Source organism: Ambystoma mexicanum, chromosome 2p (assembly GCF_040938575.1).
Source record: "Ambystoma mexicanum isolate Mex_15411 chromosome 2p, UKY_AmexF1_1, whole genome shotgun sequence".
NCBI lineage: Eukaryota > Metazoa > Chordata > Amphibia > Caudata > Ambystomatidae > Ambystoma > Ambystoma mexicanum.
This window is the reverse complement of record NC_090923.1, coordinates 965,820,855-965,844,623: the sequence shown is the minus strand read 5'-3', so window position 1 is coordinate 965,844,623 and position 23,769 is coordinate 965,820,855. Positions and strand designations below refer to the sequence as shown.

Here is a 23,769-nt window from a genome sequence, read left to right as displayed (position 1 = left end):
CTTGTAGTTTTCTAAATTTGGAGCAGAGCTCAGTGCTGTGGCGGGCAGGTTTTCTCTATCAGTCTCCATGAAGAGTATAAATACTGACACAGATAGGAATAAGGAGTGTACCAAAATTCGGCTTCGTGTATGTATTCGGCTGGATTTTGGCTGAAAATCAGATATTCAGCTTCAGCCGAATACTTCCTCAAATTCGAACTAGAAACCGAAGTAACACCCCTATTTCTGGTGTACCTAACTGTCTTACCCAAAGACACCGATTTTGAAGACGTTTGCTCCTTTATGGCTATGTTTCCGGCAAGCAGGTATCAGACAGTCCACTTTCCATAGCCATGGTGGAGGACCCCGAGAGAGCTGTGGTGGGGGAAGTGGATGAAGATTGTACACCGGGCCTGCCGTAACGGAAGCTTTGCTGGGGCTGCAGCTTCGGTGCCTTTGTAGTGATTGAATGGCTGTGTGTGGGGCCTTCAGTGAGTGGGGCAGGGTGACATGAAGGCTCAAAGAAAGGCTATGCATCTTCCTGGTGGAGGGCGGGGAGGCTGCCACTCTATAGGCATGGAGATGCATTGAATCTCCGTGCACTGCCCACCTGTGCTGGGAGAGTGATGCATGTCCATCCCTTCTGTGCTTATCCATTGAGCACAGTGCTCCTTGCCCCCGTGCACTGCCCACATGTGCTGGGAGAGCGAGTACTCTTGTGTAACAGAGATCTGCGCCGAGGCGCTGCAGCATCTCCCAAGGGCAACGAGATCCTCCTGGGCATACACACTAAAGTTTATAGAAGTTGCACTAAAACTAGCATGGTAAAAGTAGCACATATCCTAAATGCACCAAGGGTTTGACCCGGCTTGTAGCCCCCTTCCAAATCACTTTGACCTGATGTGCTGTGTCATCTCACGATGCGCTATGCCCTATGACAAAGCACTGTGTCCAGTCTCAAGGCAATTTTATCTCTCAACATACACTGTGCCCTTTCATGATGCACTGCCTACACTCACAATGCACCATGTCTTCCCTCTCGTCAGAATGCATTGCACTTGCAAGCTCCCTTCAGCTGAGCTCAGCAGTTCCTGGAGTCCTTGAGGTGTAAATGTTCCTGCACCCTTCTCTTGACACCGACTTTGACTGCAAAGAAAAGGCGCATCCTTTGTAATTGGAGCTTGACTGGGAAACTAACTTTTAAAAGTGTTTTCTTTGTTATTAGCAGGGCCTTTTGTAATATGTAAATGTTTAAGTAATTGGAGTTGTGATGACTCCTTTTGAGTTTCAGTACCCTGCTAGAGCCAGAAGGCTAAAGATGTGCAGGCCAAAAAACTAAATTTGAAAGTACAAGTACACACATCCCAGTCTCCCCTCAAAGTGATTGCATACATGCATACTATACTTTTGGGCTAGTGTTAGTTACTTAGGCCTTGCCGAACAAGCCCTACCTACGAAGGCACACAAATACAAACTGTGCTGTTATTGAACAGTTTATTTTTTGGTAATGTATTCCTTTCAGGGTTCATACAAACATATTCTGTAGACAACAAAGAAAAGAAATGCAATTAAGAATGGATATACACATTTAAAGTGTGTTTTTAATTTACAAAGGGTTTTTCTGGTCCACATAATTTTGTTTATTAAAAATGTTACTATCAGCTCTGTATTCGGCTTAAATCTATTATTCGGTACACCCCTAATAGGAATGGACGATAACCAAATACAAACCACTTGTTGGAGGGACTCATGGACCATAACCGTGGTGTGTTGCAATTGTCTACTTCACTTATTTTGTAAACAAATGCACATGTATTTTGGTACACCAAATACAATATGCCTCATTACGACTGGGCCGGTCTGGAATCATGGTGCCTATAATAACGTTACTGGCACCTTTTCTGGACCGACTCATTGAGAGCCCGCCAGTACGTTCTGTGAACTACCAGCAGGCCTGACCTACCCCTAGTTCTGGCCCCTACCGGCAGATAAATCACTGAAGCACCGGCACCATCAACAACAGTGCTGATGCTTCAGTGTTCCCATTCCCATGGAGTCCTATAGGACTCCATGGGAATTTACTTTTCCGCCGCTGCCCGTAACTGCTCTCATGAATGTGTCCATCTTCATCACCTCTACTAAGCACTCCAACCTATCCTCTATCCTAATTCTCCTTAACCTTTCTGCTGCCTTTGACACTGCCGAACACTGTGATCTCCTTAATACTCTCTTTCTTCTTGGGATTTGCGATTCATCCCTTGCCTGGATTGAATCCTACCTTGCACCTCACAAATACTCTGTCTCCTGGAGCAACAACATCTCTCAACTCACTCCGCTAACTGTTGGTGTTCGACAAGGCTCTGTCTTGCGTCTGCTCCTCTTTACACTTTACACTTCTGGTCTTGGGGCACAAATCCCCTCCTTTGGGTTCTCGAGCAAACTCTTTGCATACAACACCCAAATATTCTTCTCTTTTCCTGAACTCTCCTCTGATCTTTCTTATCAAAATGTCCAACTGTCTCTCTGCCATTAACAGCTTTGCACTCTCTGATGTTAAACTCTATCAAAACAGAGGTGCTCTTATTCCCTGCTGAAAGCTCTCTCTCATCTCTTCTGCTGCCTATCCAGTTCCCACCTGACACTCTCCCTTACTCTTCTTCAGCTATGACCCTTTTCACACCTTTTCACACCTTCTGTACTTTAATTTCCAAAATTGGATCAGCGCTCGCCTCAACCTCCTAAATATTAGGAAAATCAGGCATCTCCTTCCTTTCAACACCACCAAGCATCTCTTAACTGCTCTTGTCTTCACTAAACTGGATGACTGGGCTAGCATCCTCTTTGGTCTGCCCAACTATTCTTTCTGTCCTCTCGACAAGTGTAAGGAATTCGACCATCCGCCCAGAAGGTGTGCGCTCACCTGGGCTTTTTGACATTTTTTATTAAATCGAATGATGGCAGACCAACCTCAATAAAATGTGTGGGGCTAATCCACACACATTTTCCTATGCTCAAAGCACGACAAATGCATAGACCTGTGTACTCTGGGTAGATGCAGCCTACAGGCACTGTCCCCCCATCAGGCTTAGCTTGGATATGACAGCCAGGGGTACACAATGCATCTCCAGAAAAGGGAGGACCAAATCCTCCCCCTGCCATGGCCATCCTAATTAGCTAACAAAGGCACCTTGGATCCACACTGGTCTTTTATTGGGCCATGCAGCTGGTGGCAGCGATTCACATACCAAATAGAGGGTGATTCAAACAGGCCCACATGGGGCCTGGCTGCAGAGGTAAACAAAGGAGACAGGAATCCCCAACAACCTTTCATATGCTACTGTGTCAACCTGATGCCAGCTCCCGCCCTCAGTATTGATGACAGTGAACTGTAATGTTTGGGTCTGTGTATATAGTAATCCACCATGCAGGGGGTCCCCATTCTTAAGGTATGAGAATGTGGTTTGCAAGAGCCGAGAGTGTGGTCTCGCTGCAGCTTTAAGGGAGACCTGTCGCTTTAATCAGGAACCACAGAGAGAATCATTAACCATAGAGACTCTTTGATCCACAACAGGAAGGAAGATGGGTGGGACATATTATCAAATGTTTTCACCCCTTTACCTTTCCTCTTGCAAAGCACTCTGGGTATGACCTCACGCATACAGGATTGGTGGGGACCCCAGGATTGGTTCATTAAGGTAGGCTTAGTCTACACCAATCACTGTCGCCTATTCGGCTTCAAAAGAGGGCTGAGTGCCTCTTTTGGCAGATCGTCTGAAGACATCGCAAGGATTAGAAAGAAGAACTCATCATTGGACGATGGCTGAAGGTACTGTCTGCTGTACATCTTCCACCAGTGATGGAAGGCCAGGACCTGCAAAGAGGGAAGCAAGATCCCTCTCCTAAACATCTCCCAGGGAACAGAGGGAGATGCTGAAAACAGAGGACCCTCTAGCCGCTCCAGAACGGGTACCCAGCCAGCATACAGCGTGCCCTGCTAGGCTCTTCCACACGCTTCCTAGGTAGGCAGTGCCAGAAGGTCTCTGAACCCAAAACCAAGGACAAGGCAGCTGACTGCAACACACTCGTCAGCCTTGGGCCGTCTAACTTAAAGGACGACACAAGTCCATGGAAGAAGCCGGGTGAAGTGCCTCGACGAGCATCTACCGACGTCCGTCTTAAAGGACATTTTTGAGCCAGTTGAGTTCCTTGAGCTGCAATGGAATACAACGCTGTCCATTGTTATGCCGCAGTCGCATAAAGACACCTGAAACATCTTGACCAGTGCTTCAGAACTACCGACTCGCACTGAGAACGATGCCTGACCCCCGAGCCACCATGTAGGCCAGCCTGCAGCCATGCATGCAGCTTTGCTCACTGAACTGTCTTGCTGCTTAATACCTGCCACTGTCTCCCATATTGAGCTTGTCACTGAAGCTTGCAAAGTGCACTTAAGCCGCCTCAACCATGTTAAGCACCAAGTGCACCTACAGCACAAGGTACATTGTGGTTCTGTCCGCCTGGTCCTTCCGAGAAGGCCCCTCCAGACATGTTAAGATCCATTGCTCCCTTTGTGCTGAAGCCAAGTAAGCTTCAACTGTTGCGAATATTTACCATACCGACTACCCTCCATATCCATAGTGTATCCCTTTTCCTTCTTTGAAAATGTCTGTCCTCTGCATTCCTTGACAGGGTGGGTTCTATTTCGTAGTGTTACTAGAACTGTCTGTTGTGATAATAATAAAGTAGATATTTATATACAGCCTTTACTGGACAGTCACTTTTATCTGTGGGTAATAATTGTATTCTTGCTGTGTTGCAACTAACCAACGATCCACGACCTTTCGGAGATAAGCCTGCTGGTTCCATCCACGTTACCAACATTGGACAAGGAGGTTTACAGTTTGCTTGTTATTCTGATCTGTTTGGATCCCTTCTGGTGTATTAGAGGTGTGGGGTTGATTGATGGTTTAGAAACTAATATTCACCCCTGGACCAATGGTACCCTGGAAGTTGATTTGTCACTACAAGATCATTAATGTGGCTCGCAGAACTCTCTTTGTACTTGTCAGATTTCAGTTTCAGTTCCTAACTCTCAAATCTATCCACCCTAAGGCACCACTGTAACTATCCCCCTTTATCCAACTCTACAGGCCTTCTCGTAATCTCCACTCTGCCTCATCAACTACCGTTGTGGCTCATTGCCCTCCCTGTGCTTCCTCTCGCTACCTCTCTTTCTCTTTTCTTGCTCCACTTGCATGGAATTCTCTTCCACTGGACATGGGAGAAACAGTCCACATCGATTTCCTGAAAACAAAACTAAAAGCGTTCCTTCCCGCCCCCAGTTCCTTTCTTAACGTACCTCTCATCTGCCTGCTAGCAAACATTTTTCCCTCGCCTCTAACCTGCCTCTCTCTGTCCCTCACTTTCTATGCCTTCACTTGAGCATTTCACCCATCATGGTCACATCCTAAGCAAAGCTGGCTGTACTGCCTACCTGTCCCCGGTGACTGTTCCATGTACTCTCCTCCTCAATCTGGTCAGAATGTCCCTCAAACTCACCCCAATGTAAGAAGCTCACTGCTTCCTGTCAAATCTGATTTCTTATCTATTGCACATTCTTTTGTGATTCCTCCTGTATTTAAATAACGAAATACATTTCACATAGAACCCTAGCCATCTCCTTCACTACGTGACCCTTCTCGGTGCCGTCTTTTTGTTCCACACCCCCTTGTTCAAGTTCTCGTTTTTGTTCATTTCGATTGCTAGCCCCTAAATTATGGAATACTCTGCCCCTCGATGTACGTCTCTGAACTACTCTGACATGCGGAGGAAGGATAACTCAGGGGCAATGCGTTTGTCTTGGATCTTGGTTTGAATCCTAATCCCGCGCTTAGAAACAACTTGTTGGTATTAAGCGCATTATTAATGAAAAATTATAATTATAACACAGTTTAAAATATGTCTAAAACTTCGTCTTTTTTCTATTGCTTTTTCAAACTAATTGTTACCTTATCATAACTATGTTGATTTTTGACTGCTGCTGATCATTATGTTTATTGAAAAATTCTAATTCTGTTAAAATAAAATTCTACCGATAATATATTATAATTGTTCAGCATTTTGGATAAAAGGGCTGTATAAATATAAATATAAGTAAAATAAATAAATACATTGTCAATATTTGCACTATTAAGGGAACGTATGCAATACACGCACACAAAGTAAATATGAAGAGGATGTCTGATGCCAGGATTATTCTAGATTCTTAGTAGATGCAAAACTGTAAAGAGAATGGCTGGGGTGTTACTAGTACTCCAGGATCCGGAAGTACTGTTACTGATGCACCCGCAGAACGACGTCCCCGCGGCCTCCTGCACCACGGGCTGAGGCATTGGGGAAACCCAGGGGTGTCACTGCAGTGGGCACCGACATCATGGCCCATAGTCACCAGAAATGACCAGCTCAGCCAAATAAAACACACGTGATGTATTTGGAGCCCCTAAAAACGAGTTTGTTTGGTACCATTTGATGTAATCTGTATATGATTATGCCTCGAAAAATGTTTGGATTGGCACGGACCTTGCACCCCCTCGCTGTTCCCCATTGAGTGTGATTGTGCCACTTTGCCACACCATGGCTCTGGATACTGCCCATGTTAGACATACCTGGCACCCAAACACTTTGTCCAAGCACAGCTACAAAATCGGATAGCCAATGGTAGAGTGGCAAACAGTGGGAGTATCTGACCTTTCACCAGGCTACTTCCGTTATTTCTGCCTCATTGCCCACACTTCCTACCTCGCAGTTAGCAAGATGTATTTAGAGCTGGATGTGATTAATGACGTCACCCAAAGCCTACCACCTGAGGATGTTGTGAAACATTTCTAGTCAAGAGTCAATATTTAACATATGTTCTAAGGATTGTGGTTATATATAGGTTTCTGGACACCAAAGGCAACAAGACAGCGACCCATGCATCCTCGTTTACAAACAACCTCAGACAAACCGAACCATTTCCTGGACCTTGTTGTCTTGTGTTACCAACTAGCATGGCCTTCGGTGATCTTCTGGAAAAGGTCGGGAGCATGGGCCTGTTCCAGGTCGTCTCAGTCTTCTTCCTCTCTATCCCAGTTCTATTCATAGCCAGCCACAACCTAGTGCAGAACTTTAGTGCAGCCGTGCCTGAGCACCACTGCCAAATCAATGTGCAGGTCAACGGCACAGCAGAGAATGGCACGCAGCCCCTGGACATTGCAGACATCCTGAAGCTCTCCATCCCTGTCGATGATGATCTGAAGCTGGAGAGGTGCCGGCGCTTCAGTGAGACACAGTGGCAACTTCTTGGGTCCAATGCTTCCTTGGCAGCAGCAACCGTGGATGCGGCAACAGAACCATGCAACGATGGCTGGCTGTTTGATGACAGTATCTTCAAGTCAACGATCGTCACTGAGGTATGTGAAACACCAGTCCAGTAGAAGCAGGTGGGAGGAGGAGATTCATATTAAATCTTGCACCCTCGCTAGAGGCTCCCAAAATCCGTTGCTCAATCCAGAGTTGAGCGCGTTCTGAAAGGTTTTACGTTTTTTTAACAAGGTCACTTTCCTCATTTGCGCATTACTCGTGTATTTTTCCCCCGCAGTTGTTTTCGTCTATTCTTTTTTTAAATGTGGGGGTTCCCCTAACACATCATCTCACTGATCCCCCGCCACCTCACCCTGCCACCCAGTGTTAGAAGTGGAGTACCTAAAGGGTCAGTATGGGCATTTTTGTTGCTTGCAGATGTAGGGCATTGCCTGTAGGACAATCCATAGTTTTCTCAAAACATTTGTTGGGGACAAAGACATTCTAAAAGGATCAGGAGACCCACAAGATGGTCTAAGAGAGGAGAGCAGGGATAGTGAAAATTGGCTGAAATGTAACCGAGCTGAATGCGAATGCATGCATTCTGGGTGCAACAATCTGAAACTATTAGCAACGTTTCAGAAGTAAATCTCTGAGATATGGGTGTAGGCGTAAAGCAGACTGGATCCAAGCAACACGTGCAGTAGCCCAGAGAAGCACGAGCAGTGCTAAGTGGGCTATCGGATGCACTCACATGGTGTGGTTTGTCCGGTGTCTCTCCAGCAATCGCATTTACATTAGATAAAGTAACATTACACGAGGATTTTCTCTGTTGGGAGAGACGTAAATGGTGAGAAACAAGGGAGAGGATTAGAAGGTATGAAGATGTAAACAGAATTTAGCGATATAACAATCCAACTTTTAAAAGTCACTTCTGGGGACCACATGTTGATCCGCTTATTGGGGATGGGCTTAGTCGAATGAATTCAACTGCACTCTGAATCACGCGCATATTTTTAAAACCCAATATTTTACAAACTTAGATTTGTGTTAAGATAATGCCAGCTTCAGGCTAGCAAATGTTTCTGTGAACAGTGAGTTGCAATTGTTACATCTTGTCCTGCCAGTGGTTGTTTGAAAGAGGCAATGGGTCAGTTTGCAGGCATAAAGGCGTGTTCCAAATAAAAAGCAAAATTATTTATTTGCACACATCTAATAAGTAATGTCAAATGGATGCATGGCTTCTGCATCATGCATGCTGGATATGCGACTTAGTCTGCCCCAGCCCCAAAGGCTTTTGTGAGGATATTACTTTCAGCCAAGTATATATATATATATATATATATATATATATATATATATATATATATATATATATATATATATATATATATATATATACATACACACACACACACACACACACACACACACACACACACACACACACACACACACACACTCTCTCTCACTCTCACTCTCACTCTCACTCTATCTCTCTCCTTCGAAAATAATCAAATATTCACAGTTCTCGATACGTCTTGCTCACCTCCTTATTCAACTACACTCCTCCCTTTCCTTTCCAAATCATTCTTTCCCACCATGCTACAATGCCTTTTCCCCAAGAATTAAAGGGGTACAACGTGAACCTTCCTCAAACGTACCTGGACATTTGGGGATCTCAAAGGAAACGTGGGCAGATGTGGGCAGCAATATCAATCGGCTGCTATCTATGAAACCTACCGAACCTCACTTGGAGATCTGCAGGAGCCTGTGGACCACTTCTTTAAAAGGTCTTCCAGGCCTGATTGGGGTCAGATTGTTTAACATGTGCAAAAAGAAAAATAAGCTTAATATTACTATTCTCAATAAGGTACTGCCAAAAAAAGGATTTCTTATTTAAGGCATTGAATACGGATGCACAAAATCATGGCTGCATGCTGGAAACTAAGTTTAGATTGGACAGAAGGAAAGATGCTTAGCCAAAACAGAACACAGCCTCCTATGTGAGGTACTGGAAACATGCCCTTGCCCGTCCCACAATAAAGCCTTGAAAATGCAATGAGTGCATTAATAAATGGATGGTGCCTGCAACAGATCAAGCCGGTGGGCAGGAGAGTTTAGGAGGTCTTAGTACTACCGCAGTGGGCCCTGCACAATATCGGGGTGTTGCAAACAATGATTGAGGTGGTGCTTTTGTTTTTGCACAAAGAAAGTACCTGCACTAAGGCAGGCTGCTCGAGATGATGAGCCTGTGGTTTCCTGTGCATTAATCCAGTTATGGCCTTTGCACTGAATGGTGTGCCAGGCACTCAGATGTGGCGGGCCCTTCGCAACTCTGCAGCTCTATGATTCTAGATCTTGAAATCATTCCAGCCCTCCTAGGCCCATATCTCGCCCACTGGTTGGAAAGATCCCTTAAATTGAACCGTACTGCTACACCTGGCACATTTATTTCCTAAACACTCCTCTCATATCAGCCCCTCCCACATTGTCCTCCAATGATTTAGTCTGTTGAGGCTATCTGTGTAGGACACATGGTTTCATCTAGCCACCATCAGGGTTGCATGGCCCTGGAATGTTTCCAGTATGCCTTTATGCTTCCATTGATGCTGCCCAAGGGTCTTGTCATATATTAGACTTCAATACAGAACAAGCCATCAGCCCCAAAGCAGGTTTGGCATCTCAGTCCCACGATATGTGGCCATAAGACAATCTGCGAGCCAGAGCACCAATATTCATTGAATTGGAAATGTACAGCTTGAATAATGTTGTAGTGTAGTGATGAAGAGCCAGATGCTGAATGTGTCCTGATAATTTCGGATGAGCCACAGTTTGGGCAACAGCAGTGTAACCATTATCCCCATGGTGGGAAAACATGACCATCTATTTTTCTCTTTCTTTCTCTCCCCTTGTCCCTCTTGCTATTTCTCCCCGTTTGCTCTCTAGAGCTCCCCATACCGTCACTGCTCCCTAAATCTAGACCACTGGGCTACCGTGTTCGATGCAAAGATATGTATCCAGCCCAAACTCCACAGGTTCAAATCCTGCTGGTTCCACCCAACCTTCCATGATTTCATGATTAATTAAAATGTGTAGCATTACGCTACATACAAATGCTGTCAGCAACTCGTGACAATGTCGTCTGTAGGGCGTGCTATGTAAGTGCACCACTATTTAGTTACATCTCAGGGCCAGGTCATTCTTTGAACTGAGAGAACATTGAGACCTTTGTTTTAGAAGCCAAGGGACACAATGCTACAGATTATGGAGGCCAACAACGTTGTCATGCTTTAAAGATGTTGGCTTCTTACAATAAAGTTGGGATCTGATTCAGATAACTATAAATTGAAGAAGCTCCCAAACCAAACATTGTGTTTATCTTCTCCGAGTGGGAGGATGTGTGGTCTTTTGGCTCAGGTTGGAATGTGAAGTGTCTGTGGCTTCCTCACTTGACCACAGTTGTGGGTTCCTGAAAAGATCACTATTATTCTGTTGCCTGGAAAGCGGCTATTCCGAGTATTAGAAGTTATTTAAAAACTGGATATTTATTTCGTGTGCTTTTGCTTGGTTTGATGTAAACTCAGAATCTCTTTGTCTCCCCCCCACCCTCCTCTGCACCGATCTCCCTTGCACTAGTGGGATCTGGTCTGCAATTTACGGCCTCTGAAGGAGCTGGCCCAGTCCCTCTTCATGGCCGGCGTGCTGGTGGGAGCAGTTGTGTTTGGTGGACTCTCTGATAGGTGAGTACTACATGGGACATCCAAACGATGGAGAATACCCTACTGCTGCCACCAAGCCATCCATAAAGAGTCCTTACCAGCCACCATTAGCGATAGCCAAATTTCTCCTCAGGCATAGATGTACTTTTCACCTTATGCATCATCCTATCCAGGCATACAGGTGTTGACATTGAGCCCTTGCTCTAGAAGCACAAATACGCTGCCATAGGCCTACCTTTCTTGGTGCATTCAATCAAACCTTGGTGTATTTAAACATCTTTGTTACAATTGCTTTTTCGCTTGTTTTATTCTTACTGTGGAGATACTAGTTCTCTCCTGGACTGTCTCTAGTCTGCCTGCATGCTTCTGGATATGCCACAATGCTTTAGAAATAGACCCAGCTTTCTAGATGTGCACTTCCAAAATTGAACACAATACTACAGATGAGCTGAGGCTTCTGCAAAAGAAAACAGAACACGGTCCTAGTGTTGCCTCCTAAACCTGACACACTACTTCAGCTTAGACTCTAGAGAACGGTCCTCCATCAATAGACCCCCTACTTGAAATGTGGCCTCCAAATTCTGAACACAATGCCATAGTTGTGCGCTAGAGAACTGGGCACAATTCCCCAGATGAGGCTTAGGGAATTACAGATAATAGTTCAGATGGATCTAGGTTAAAACAAGACATTTCCGGCTGCGAGGTCGAAAACCTCGAATACAAAACATGTTTTTTCTATTTAATATATACTGCAACCCAACCCCCCATCTATTTTTTCATTTCTAATTGTTGTTTTCCATGCAACGTTTTCGGCCTTCCAGTAGTGGTTTACGTCATAGATGAGGCTTTTAGAACTTGACATACTAGCCCAAGTGTGTCCCACGCCCCCCCGCCCCCAAGAAAGACACAGTAGGTACAATTTTCTTTGTTCTGCTTGTTATCGTCTGCCCACTCGCCTTGTCACACTCCTTGAACATCTTGGTTTCTGCATTGGCATACAGTGATCCTGGCAACATTAGAATATATGGGAAGAAAGTGAAGCCTCGGGCTGCAACCATACAATGAACACACTAATCTGTGGTCCTCAAGCTATGGGGCTTACTTCCATATGTGGCTGTGGAATGATGTTCTGAAGGGGAAGACTTGGATTAACTTTATGAGAACGTTTCAGTTGTCATCAGTGCCCCTTGTGCAGCTGATAGATAATTCTGCTAATTCCTTCACTGTAGGTTTGGACGCCGGTTTGTCCTGCTCTGGTCTTTGCTGTTGATCGCCCTCACAGGCACTGCAGCAGCGTTTGCCCCCAGCTTCGTTGTTTACTGCGTCTTCCGCTTCCTGAGTGGCGTGGGGCTCTCCGGTCTTCTACTGAACTACATTTGCCTGAGTGAGTAGTAAGAGGTCACATTGAAACTAGGTGGGTGATGGTAGAGGTTTTTGTAGGGGGAACCCATTGAAGTCAACAGGGATGTACAATTGTTTCACATTTTCAAGACTGTAGAATGTTTGCTATGGTGGTTATTCCATTGGAGTCTATGGGAGGCCTTTGTTTTGTTGGAAGAGTTCAGGGAGAGCACCAGCCTCCAAAATCAGCAAGGACATTAAGGAGTTGTGTGTGTGTGTGTGTGTAGGCCCGGGCACAAACCTATTTGGGCCACCAACCAAAGTTAACAAAATGTAGGGATCACACAGCTCCTCTTTTCAAATTCAACAGCAACTCGTCCAGGATTCGTGCAGAGCAATCAGACGCTAAGAAATCGCAGAAATTATACAGCTCCTTGTGACCCATTTCTCTAAGGGGATTCAGAATAGGAAACGTCCCCTCTTTTTGTTCTCTAGCCACTTGAGCCAAAGGTTCACGTTGTATTTTTACAGCCCCTTAAAAGAAATATTGTTTAAAGCCACTCTTAACCAACATAAGAATGCAGGAATGGAAAGTGGCCAGTGGGTTGTGCAGAACAGAAAATGTGGCAGTTTTATCTGCAGAAAGTCACAATCTGTGGTGAGCCTGAAGCCTTAAAAAGAAGGTTATTTGTTGGGTGTTTCATGTTATTAGGATTTGCACTGTGCAGCACTGCCATTTGCATGGTCTCAAAGCACTCTGGCTTGACTAGAAGATTCTTGTTGGGCTGGGTTGGTTGGGAGGCGTCTGCAAGGCAAGATGCAGTGCTTAGTGTTTCAGTTGTGGATTGGAAGTACCCTAACATCTGCGTGCTTGTAAGCTTTCGAGGCGATAAGTGTAGGAGGCATCGAAGGCTTGTAGTATAGGTGGCATTGTGCTTCTAGTGTGGGTGTGTGTTGGGCAGGGGCTGAGTATGTTGGTTGTAGTTAGAGGTGTCAGTTTGTGATGTTCAAAGTTTGGAGAGAATTGTTTTCTTTTATAAAAACCACGTGAGAGTGGCTGGTTTGTGTTTGTGTGTGGTGTATAAGGTGGGGAGAAAATTGAGGGTTAGTCAAAGGGTAGGAAGTGTTCTTGGGGTTCCTGTATTGGTTTCAAACGAATGATTGGTCTTGCTGTTGGTTGTGTTATGCTGAAATCAATTCCTGCTAGTACTGCTATCACTGGCACTTTAATTCTGAAATCAATGTCAACGTTTTGGCTTTAACATCCAGTTTAACTCATGGAAGAAAAAGCTGAAAACATAAGCAAATGCCTGCACTTTCCTCTAGAGAAAGCGTTTCGTTTTACGTGATACTTAGTGCATGCTAATGGTAAACCTGCTCCACTTTAAAATAGTTTGCAAATAAAATGTTTCTCTTATGAAGACAACCCTATTTAAATACTAGAACATAAAACCACATTTAATTTACTAACACAGTTGTCTATTTACTTTAATCACTAATAAAGTATGTTCGTTTACTTAGCCACCAAAACTCCAACTTATATATTGATAGTACCTATATGTGCTAATAGCCGTATAGACCATGGGTGGGGTCATTACCACTTGGGATAATGACCCTTCCCCAATTTATGGTCCTCAGCTTCGCCTTGGGCAATAATTTGGCAGCAGGTCCTTAGCCTACAATGATTGCCCCTCCCTTGGTCTATGAGCCTACATGAATGCATGGAAACGTATGTATTTTGGTATACTGTTTGTAAATCAATAAAGTAACTGCTCCTTCTACATCTACATCTGTTTTACGGTGTCCGGTCAAAGGGTCGACTACAAAGGGTCGGCCCTTTCACCATTCGATCCTTTAGTTGTCGATCCTTTGACCTATAACCCTGTTTTACCACTTTGGGGACCTGGAAAATGAGGGACAAGGGATGGGCAATGATGCTTTAGGAATACAGAGACAAAATAAAGCTGGAATCATATATTTTTTCCAGTGACCATCAAGGGTCCGGTAGGACATAAATGATACCGAAAGCGATTAGAGAAATTCTACAGAAGGAGTGATTGTTAGATGGATACTGAGGAGGGTCCTACCACATAGGTTCCTACCACATTGGTTTTAGACCTGGGAGAATCCCCTCTTAGACAAACGCTGAGACCACCAATCTCTAGTGAGGCTTTGGTGGGTATGTGCAAAGTGATCAGAGTGCCAAAGTATCCCTCGTAAATTTGGCAAGGTCTCAAGAAGTTTGCAAATAATTTAGAATCAGTGATTCTCTGATGGAAGTTCGCGATTTGGTTTGGAAAAGCTTGAAACTGGTTGTATTTAGGCAAAGAGGGGCTAATCTCAATGCAAAACTGGAAAATCAACTCATGGGCTCTAAGGTCATGGAGGAATTCTTGGAACCTAAAACCTTTGTTGAGCTTCTTTGGGATATTGATAGATCTGGAGATTGGCAAAGGAGGGTTGTGATATGGGCATATTGATTGAGAGAAAAGATCACTCAATACAGAAATTGGCAGAGGAGTAAAAAGTATGAGAGAAGCTGTTTGGATGGACTGTCCATGCTAAAAGCAGTGTCGTAAGCCAACTCCTGTAACCTCTGGGGTATTATAAATCAGCAACCACAATTCCAAGTTTCAGCCCAGTCAAATAGCATTTTGGAATCGACAAGGACAGAAAATGTTACCAGAATTTTTGAGGAAGCTAATCCTTGTGGTTGTAGATTACCCTCTAATTTGAAGTGGGAACTCGAAATCACTGAAAGTAATGTTGAAGGCCTCATACGTACCTCCTCGAGATTGAGGGCTTCTGGGTCAAATGGTCTCACAAATTATATGTTACGATCTGCAGTGGGACTTTGGATCTCTATCCTTCTTAAACTGTTTTACAACATAGTAAAACATGTAAATGCCCCGAGTCCTGGCGTTAATCAATAATAATTATGATCTATAAGAAAGGCGATTGTGGGAATCCAGCTAATTACCGCTCCATTGCCTTAATGGCTATAGAGAGCAAAATATTTGCACAAATTATTCTAAAGGACCTTGTGAAATGGGCGGACCAGGCAAATGTCAACTCGATGTTCCAGACCGGTTTTCGGAAGAGACTGTCTACGACGCTAAATGATCTGGTCCTTAATATCCTAAACACCAAGCAAGACAAAGATTTCCGTCTCTGTGGGGCTTGGATATATTTGTCAAGTGCTTTTGGCACTATAAATCGAGGGAAACTATGGTGCAAACTAAAAGAATGGGGTATCCCTGCTGGTCTCTTGGCAGTTTTAATCCACATACATAATAAAACTATGATACATGTAAGACTGAATTTTCAGGGAGATTTGTCCTCTCCCATTCCTACTGCTAAAGGCTTAAGACATGGATGCATTGTTGCACCCTGCCTCTTCCACCTTTTTCTGGCTGATCTATGGAATAAACTTGCACCGCATTCGATGGCACCCCCCAGAATTGGTGACATTAAACTAACATGTCTGCCCTACGCATTATACAAGCAACCACCCGAGGAACCTTAGAAACAACCTCCCCTATGGCCAGTTTCTTAGAGTACGGAGAAACTGTACAGACACAGAAGACTACAAAGTGAATGCAGCAGCTCTTGCGACCAAATTGAAGGCTCGGGGCTACCCCAGAAAGCTCCTCAGAGATACACAGAAAAGAGCGAGATTTACACCCAGAGAAGCACTTCTGACACCCAAAATTCAAGACACCCAACAGGAAACCACCATGGCATGTGTCACTACCTTTGGCCCCAACACTACCAAACTTAAAGAGGCCATACGTAAATTTTGGCCATTGATACAGCTCAGCCTTCCACAGGAACCACTCCCCAGGATGGCACTAAAAAGATCCAAGAACCTCAGGGATATGCTTACACATGCTAGAATGTCTAAAACCAACACTCGCTCTGCACTCTGGAATCTAAGAGAGATCAACGGCCATCATCCGTGCGGTAACTGTTCGGCATGTAATCAAACCAAAAAAATGAATTCGTTCATGATTGATGATAAGGAATGGAAACTAAAACATTTCACCAACTGCAAGACCTGCAACGTAATTTACATTATAGAATGCCCCTGCAAATTACGGTATGTGGGTCAAACATCGAGGCCAGTTCATAAAAGGATTGTTGAACATCGCTCCAAAATCCGCTGCAAAACTATAACAGCTCCTCTTGTGTCTCACTTTCTTGAACTGCAACATGGCCCAGACAGTTTCAAATGGTGGGTGGCGGACAAAGTCTTTAATACCCATAACATCACCAACTCTCTTAAATTCAAAGAGAAGTGGTGGATATACAAACTACAATCTACAACTCTGGGGCTAAATGAAATTGAGCCACCATACCAGTATTAGCCCTGCCCTCTTGTAGGTCTCCCATGTACTTTGCTCCTTCCCGTCTCCTCCAGCGTAGCCCATTTTATGTCCATGCTCTCGGGCCTTTCCAGAATTTGTTTCCTTTTTGTTATGCAATGCCCCCTAACCCTTTGCAGTGCTGTGCACTGCCATCCAGGATGGCCAGACACTAACTCTGCTTTTTCCTACACTAAGTGTACTTGGACTGTGGGGTAGGCCTGATTTTCAGGCCCTTCCTCTATTTACATATGTGGTTGCCCACGCGCCCAATTCCGCTCTCGCGCCTAGCACGGGGCGTTCTAGCGCCGCGATTTACTTATATTTCTAGGCCCCGCTGGTAACAGTTTTTTTGGGATAGCATAACTCGGCCCCCGTCGCGCATGCGCAGGGGTCTAGTATTTTTTCAACTTTGGCATTGCTATTGCGCCGGGGCACAGCGGCTTCTGTTTCTGCCACTCTGTCCCCGACGCGCATGCGCAGGGGACTAGTGTGCACAAACTTTGCACATGCGCAGCTCTAGTAACGTGCCGGGGATCAACGGCATATAGCACCGCACATGCGTAGCTATGCCTTATGCTTTTAGCTTCACTCGGCACCGCGTTGCCCTCGCGGACACACACGGCTGCATTTTCCAGCGGACAAAAGGTAATTACCCTCCCTCCTTTATAGCCCAGACTCTGCCAACACTTGCATTTCTTGCCCTAACCCACCACACATTGGCAGTACTGCGACATTCATTTTTCATTTATCTTTTTCTTTGTAGACCTGATTCATCTTGGGTCTCACCCAGCTTGGTCTCCCAGTCCTGTTTACACTCTTGGTAATCCAGGACCCCCAATAAGGTAACTAGCTTCTTAGTGGAGCTACCTGCATTTATTTCTTTATGACTTCATAACCTGGAGTTCACACTTACCCAGGAGCATTTGTTCTTTTCCTTTCTTTCCTATTTTCCCCAGTCCCCCACAGCCACATGATGTGAGGATTTAATCACTTACCTCTTTGTAAGTGTCCAGCGGAACTTTGACTAATTCAGTCACCTGGAAAACACTCAGGTTCTAGTCCAGAGCAAGGTTAGTCCTTATCCACTGTTAAGAGTTTACCAGAGGCTCCTTTTTAATCTGTTTATTTTTAGTATCTTACTATTTTAACACTTTATTACACTATACACTGCACCCCATACGTTATAGTAACCACCATCCCCTCTTTATCTTCTATAGGGGTCCCCATACCTTGGCTCCAAGAAGAAGGCTGTGACCCACTGTTTAGCCGAAACGTCCAGGGACCCTGCAACCTTCGGTTACTAGGTCCCCCCGCCCCTTTTACAATTTTGGGTTCGATTTGTGTCAAGGACGTCGATCCACTTTGGTCACCCTCTAGCCTGGCTTTTGTTAGACCTATCCAAGGTCCTGCACTTAGAGCAACAATGGTTCATGTTGTTTATATATGTTTGAGATAAATGTGTAAATATTTTGAGATTGGATTTGTACTTTTCTTGTTTTGAAACATCATTACACGGTATCTTCAGGTATTTACTCACCTAAGCCTGTTACTCATGTGCCGCAAGAGTTTCCAATGCAGCATTTTTGTTTGATAATGCGGAATAATTGTATAACTGTTTATATGCAATGTCTGCCTTGCTTACTGGAATTTATAATCTAGTTTTTGTTGAAAGACTGAGAAGAGGGAAAAAAATTAAAAAACCACTCTCAGTCTCTATTCTATTCTATTCAATTTATTTGAGTGCGTGTACTACTTTTTCCTTTGCTTGTTCACTTTATCCTTCGGATATGTATAAAGTATGCTACAGTATAGTAACAGATACACTTTAAATCCCTTTTGCATATAATTAAAATTGCAACCAACTTTATTTCCTTAGACAGGACCCCTTTTTTGTGTTTTTCTGCCCTACGCAGACAACATAGTCCTACTTGATTGTACACCGATAGGCCTAAAGTGTCTGATCGTGGCCTTTGAAAATTATGCTTGACAGAATTATTTTGTTATTAACCCAACTAAAACTTTCATCATGACCTATAATCACTCAAAGAGGAATGGAATATGTTGCGTCAAATGGAAGATGGCAGACCAGATCCTACCCGTAGTAAAGGAAATTAAATACTTGGGTTTCATGATAAGAACAAACCCCTCAATCACAGTGCTAGAAACAGATATAGGGACTAAGGTTAAGCAACTTGGTTGTCAAATGAAAAAAATCCTCTGTGGTTATTGCAGATTCACCCTTAAGATTCACGCCCTTAAGATCAAGTGGGTTTGAATAGAGGGTCTGGTTTGGAAACAAGTTCTTAACTTACTGCGATCGCGTCCAATGACTAGATTAAGGTATGAGCTGGGCCTGCAATCTCTAAAATTCGATGCATATTGTAGAAGGATCATGTTATATAGGTCAATCATAACTCCTGTTGAATATTCCCTTTATGAGGACATCAGTGGTCTAATGGTAAGAAACTCCAACGTCTGCCTGCCTTTGTGAACTGAAACGTGACGTATTAGGCATAATTATGCAATGTCATTCCTTAGAAATTGAATTAATGGATAATCCATTGAAGCTAAAAAAAATCTATGCAGGAAACTGATTGGCTTGTAACAAGGGCGTCATTCATAAACATTAAATGTTTTGAGAATTTCTCAGTAAATGGCATACCATTAGGTTACTTGTTGCCCTATTTAAGAAGGTTTCAGAATCCGAAATGGAGGGCCAATTTCCTAAGGTTTCGCCTAAATGTATGTACCACACAAGTTCTATTGAATATCAGCAACAAGGGCCCATTGGACGATAGCGTTTGCAACTTTTGTCATGTAGGCGCCCAGCAGAATGTAAAATATCTTTTAATAACATGCATTGGGCTTAATAAGCTAAGGAATGGCCACTTCTCACGTTTTGTTCATAATGTTGAATGGCTATACTCAGAGGAATTCTGGAACCGAATGTCAGTTGGGAAAGAAACCTTTTTGTCCTTAGAAGTTCGTAGATTTCTGTAGAAAATCGAGTCATTGATTAAGGTCTAACATTAACTCATCATAGTTGACTAGGTTGGGATGCTGCTCTTGTTTCTCACTTTTTCATCCTTTTCTGTTTTCTAACTTTTCGTTTGTGTTTTGCTACCCTACTTTTCTTTTTTAATAAGACTAATGGATTCTAAATGTGTATTTTATGGATTGATTGATTATGTATGATGGTTTGATTATTTGTATATTTTAATGTTTTCCCTTTGTATTGTGAAAAGTTATATGTTGACTAAACACAAATAAAAGAAAATATTTTTTAAATGGTTAAAAACAGCAATTCATTGGCACCCGATAAAAGGGGGGTTGGAAAGGTACGTTGAAGAAAGGAGGTTTGTAGAGAGGAAGATGGACGCAGGCAGAGAGAAAAGTCCAGTCGGCCTATAGAAAAATGCGAAGAGTTTTGGCCACCTCAGATCAGTTGGTAGGGCTGAGGTAGTATCAGTCACGTGCCAAGTATGCTTTCTTATCAAGACCGAGAAAGAGGCAATGGGGATGCAAATCTACTGCAGGTCCGTTTAATCATTGCCTTCCCCTTGACCCTTCTAAATAAGAGAACTGTGCTGGATATATTCATAGATGGATAAATGGATGGTGAAAAATGGTATGACCTCTGTCTGCAGTGTGCCTGATCTCAGAGCCAGTTCGTAATAGATTTTAGGTGTGGGAGCAATTTTCTGTTCAATATTGCACAGCTGTCTTCTATTCTAATAATTGTATCTAACTGTGTTTTCTTTCTCCACTAGGTCTGGAGTGGGTGCCCACTAATTTCAGGGCCATTGTGGTCTCAGTTCAGGGGTACTGCAGCACTGGGGGTCAGGTGATCCTGGCGGGCATGGCATACTGGCTTCGCGATTGGCGCTGGCTCCAGCTAGCAATTTCCCTTCCATTTTTCATCTTCTTCGTATACTCATGGTAGGTTAAGTCTTCAACGTCATTTGGGGGTAGCTAGGGCTCGTGAACGTTACCCCTTTATTGCTGCTTGTTGCACAAGTGTTTTATTTGTAACCCCTGTGATTTAAACAATATGGCTACCGATATATTAGAAGTAACAATGCCTTCAGTTCATGCTAAGGTTAGTAGTGTTGCGTGCCTGCTATTATTAACAGGCTTAAGCCTTGTTTCTTCTAAAAGGATTGATTAAATATGCAATGATCCTTCAGCTGGTCCAATGATCATGTGAAGGCACTGCCTATGATGTCATGGGGGTCGAAGGTTGTGCGAAGTCTCGTACAATGCCCCTGTGATTTTGGCGAACTATGCCACTTTTTAATATCTGTGCCACACCTGGCTGCCTGACACTCTCCTTCCTCAGTCCTGCATTCTGGCCCGGCTTCGCTTCTGCATGTCCGTCCTGCTCGCCTTGCGACGGATGTTTCTCTTCTCACACAGTTGCTCTTAGCCACTCCTTGGAATCATTTGCTACTCTTGCTTACACATTCCCACATTAACCCTTAAAGTTATCCACAGGTGCTCTTTCTCCTGCTACACCATGTGGCGAATTAATCCAAGTGGCCCTCATTATGCGGATGCTTCCAGACAGCTGCCACGGCTAGTCACATTTGATGTTGTCTTTTCGTACCGGAGTCCCCGACAGCACACCTGAGAACATCTTGAGCTTTCTAGAAGCACTTCGATATAACGTATTTAGCTGCCTGCATTCAATGAGTGAGAACATATTTAGCCGACCACCTCTCAGCATCTTTAGCTGTACATGTCCACTGCGAGAAAACACATTTTTTGTAATCAATATCTTATAGAGCTCTTCTCAAGGCAGGATTAAGACAGCAGTGGCCTCCCAACCCAAAGACTCACAAAGTTGCAGCTCCAAAAAACTCCTTTCCTGGTCACCATTACTCAGCGTGCATTCAGAGGTTTAGTGACTGCATCTCAGGCTGATGACTGAATTGTGGGCACATCCATTAGTCACCCTGTACCTCTATTCTCCTTTCTTCCAGAAGAGGCATGCGTAGTTCCCTCACGCTTGAAAGGAGAACCAGTCTGGGGTCCAGCCCATCAAAAGTGCAACCCCACTGATTCCCAAGTTACCCACGAAGATAAAGGTCAACAGTGCATCACTACCCAGGTCAAAGCAATCCACTAGGTGACTAGCAACCAGGACATGCCACTGGCACAGCCCTCCTGACTGTTTGTGGTTCTCCCTTGGATCTCCTTCGGGCAGAGGGAGGCAGTCAGATTGCTCCTCGTGGATCTGTCAGAAGCTTTTGATACTATAGACCACGATGATCTGCTGTCCCGGGCACACAACATTCTGTACCCCTGCAAAACCACTTCACCTCTGCTTCTCATTTCCAAAGCAACGGATCTAGTGTGGGCTGCGGGGCTCCCCAGAACTCCCCTCAATACAAATGTATGTATAGCCTCTTGGGAACCTTATTCAAAAGTATATGAAATGTCTTTTATATGGTACCATTTCCCAGTCAGATCTCAGAGTTATGGAAGGAGCTATCTGATGCACAACCCTAAAACTATCTTCTGTTAGAAAGAGACATGAATAGCCTCTGGTTGCTTATAACGTTACCAAACATCACAGAAATCATATTCCTGGTTCTACCACAACTGCCCCACGTCAGCGGCACACACTCATAGCAATGGCAGAGGTATGATTTATACACCTCCCAACAAATGACATAATATAAACATAGTACAGCATAGAATAAATGAGCATAAAACAGCATAAGATTCCACAATGCCGCATAATATAACAGCTGCAAATCCTCAAATTGCCTACTCTGGAGACCATTTCACTGCCTTTGCAGAGGGCATATAGTACCAGACTTATTACGATGCAACCTTACACATGATGCCCACCCCTAAAGCATGCCTTCAGACCAGGCTTGCGAGAGATTGGAAAGGAAATGGGCTTCTGGAAATTCTGTTCACTGCTAAATATGACCCATCTGAATGAGCTCTTGTCAGTATAAATGGGAGTCGTGGATGCGTGGTGCCAGTGGGCTGTTAGGTTTTGCAGTGTGCGCTATGGCAGTGCCCCGATCACATGATCACCCACCCTCGTTCTTCCTTTGGCAGGTGGTTGCCAGAATCTGCCCGCTGGCTGATAGTGAACAATAAAGCAGAGACGGCCCTGAAGAACCTGCAGCGGGTGGCCCGCATCAACGGCAAGAAGGAGGAAGGCGACAAGATCTCCCTGGAGGTGGGTTGAGGGCACACCCATGTGGGCGAGAGGTAGCCTCACTTGGGACTTGGTGCCAGTGAACGAGCACTGGCGGGATAGTTGGCACGGTCTTTAATGTGCTTTTCCACAATAACACCACAGTTGATGGCAGGTTGAGTCTCTTGGAAAGAGAGACCCAGCAATATCCTGAGAGTGCTTTGCTATCTTATCTTCTTTCTATCTTCACCAAATACCAGACTTGGGTCATAGAGAGGTCGCCAAGAGCATGCACCCCTCATTGTCCCTTTTCATTAAGGAGTATAATAAGAGCGAAAAACTTCTACTCCAATTTACAGTAGAAAAGACACATTTCCCACCATCAACCACAGATGACATCTGTCTCTATAGAGCTCAGAGGGGGATTGTGCCCAAGAATCAACACACATGCTGTGGATAGAAACTGTGAATCTGCGCGTTTTCATTCGGACCCCTGCCCACCTTTTGTCTTCAGGAATTCCAGAAGAATGGTCACGACATTGCTATAATTTGACAATGTTTAACATTGGCCACCAAAAATAGACACCTCCTTAAGAAGTTGAGCAAGAGGAGGCAGGGGTTTTGCCCAGCTTGGGGCTCTTCAGGATGAGGCAGCAGATATGATGTATGTGTTCTACATAGTTTAATCCGCCATCTTAATTGGGAGTTGCATTGACACGTACATTGTTGCGGTATTCTCCATCTTGCTAGATATTGGGTCCTTAGGGTGTGCATCCTAGATGCAGCACGCACATGCTTTCATCGCTGCACGCTGAGTACCAGCCGTGCCGACATGACTGCACTACACAAGAATGTCTCTGAG

General features: G+C 44.3%; 1 protein-coding gene across 1 annotated transcript in view; it reads left to right on the top strand.

The window, feature by feature from the left end:
* The first annotated feature begins 6,944 nt into the window (after positions 1–6,944).
* Positions 6,945–23,769, top strand: part of LOC138566971 (solute carrier family 22 member 6-like) — a 38,861-nt gene continuing 22,036 nt past the window's right edge. The window contains exons 1-5 of the mRNA XM_069644758.1: positions 6,945–7,430; positions 10,960–11,063; positions 12,272–12,426; positions 20,521–20,689; positions 22,826–22,949. Coding sequence (XP_069500859.1) covers positions 7,029–7,430; positions 10,960–11,063; positions 12,272–12,426; positions 20,521–20,689; positions 22,826–22,949 — 954 coding nt within the window. The 5' untranslated portion in view covers positions 6,945–7,028. The remainder of the gene's footprint in view (positions 7,431–10,959; positions 11,064–12,271; positions 12,427–20,520; positions 20,690–22,825; positions 22,950–23,769) is intronic.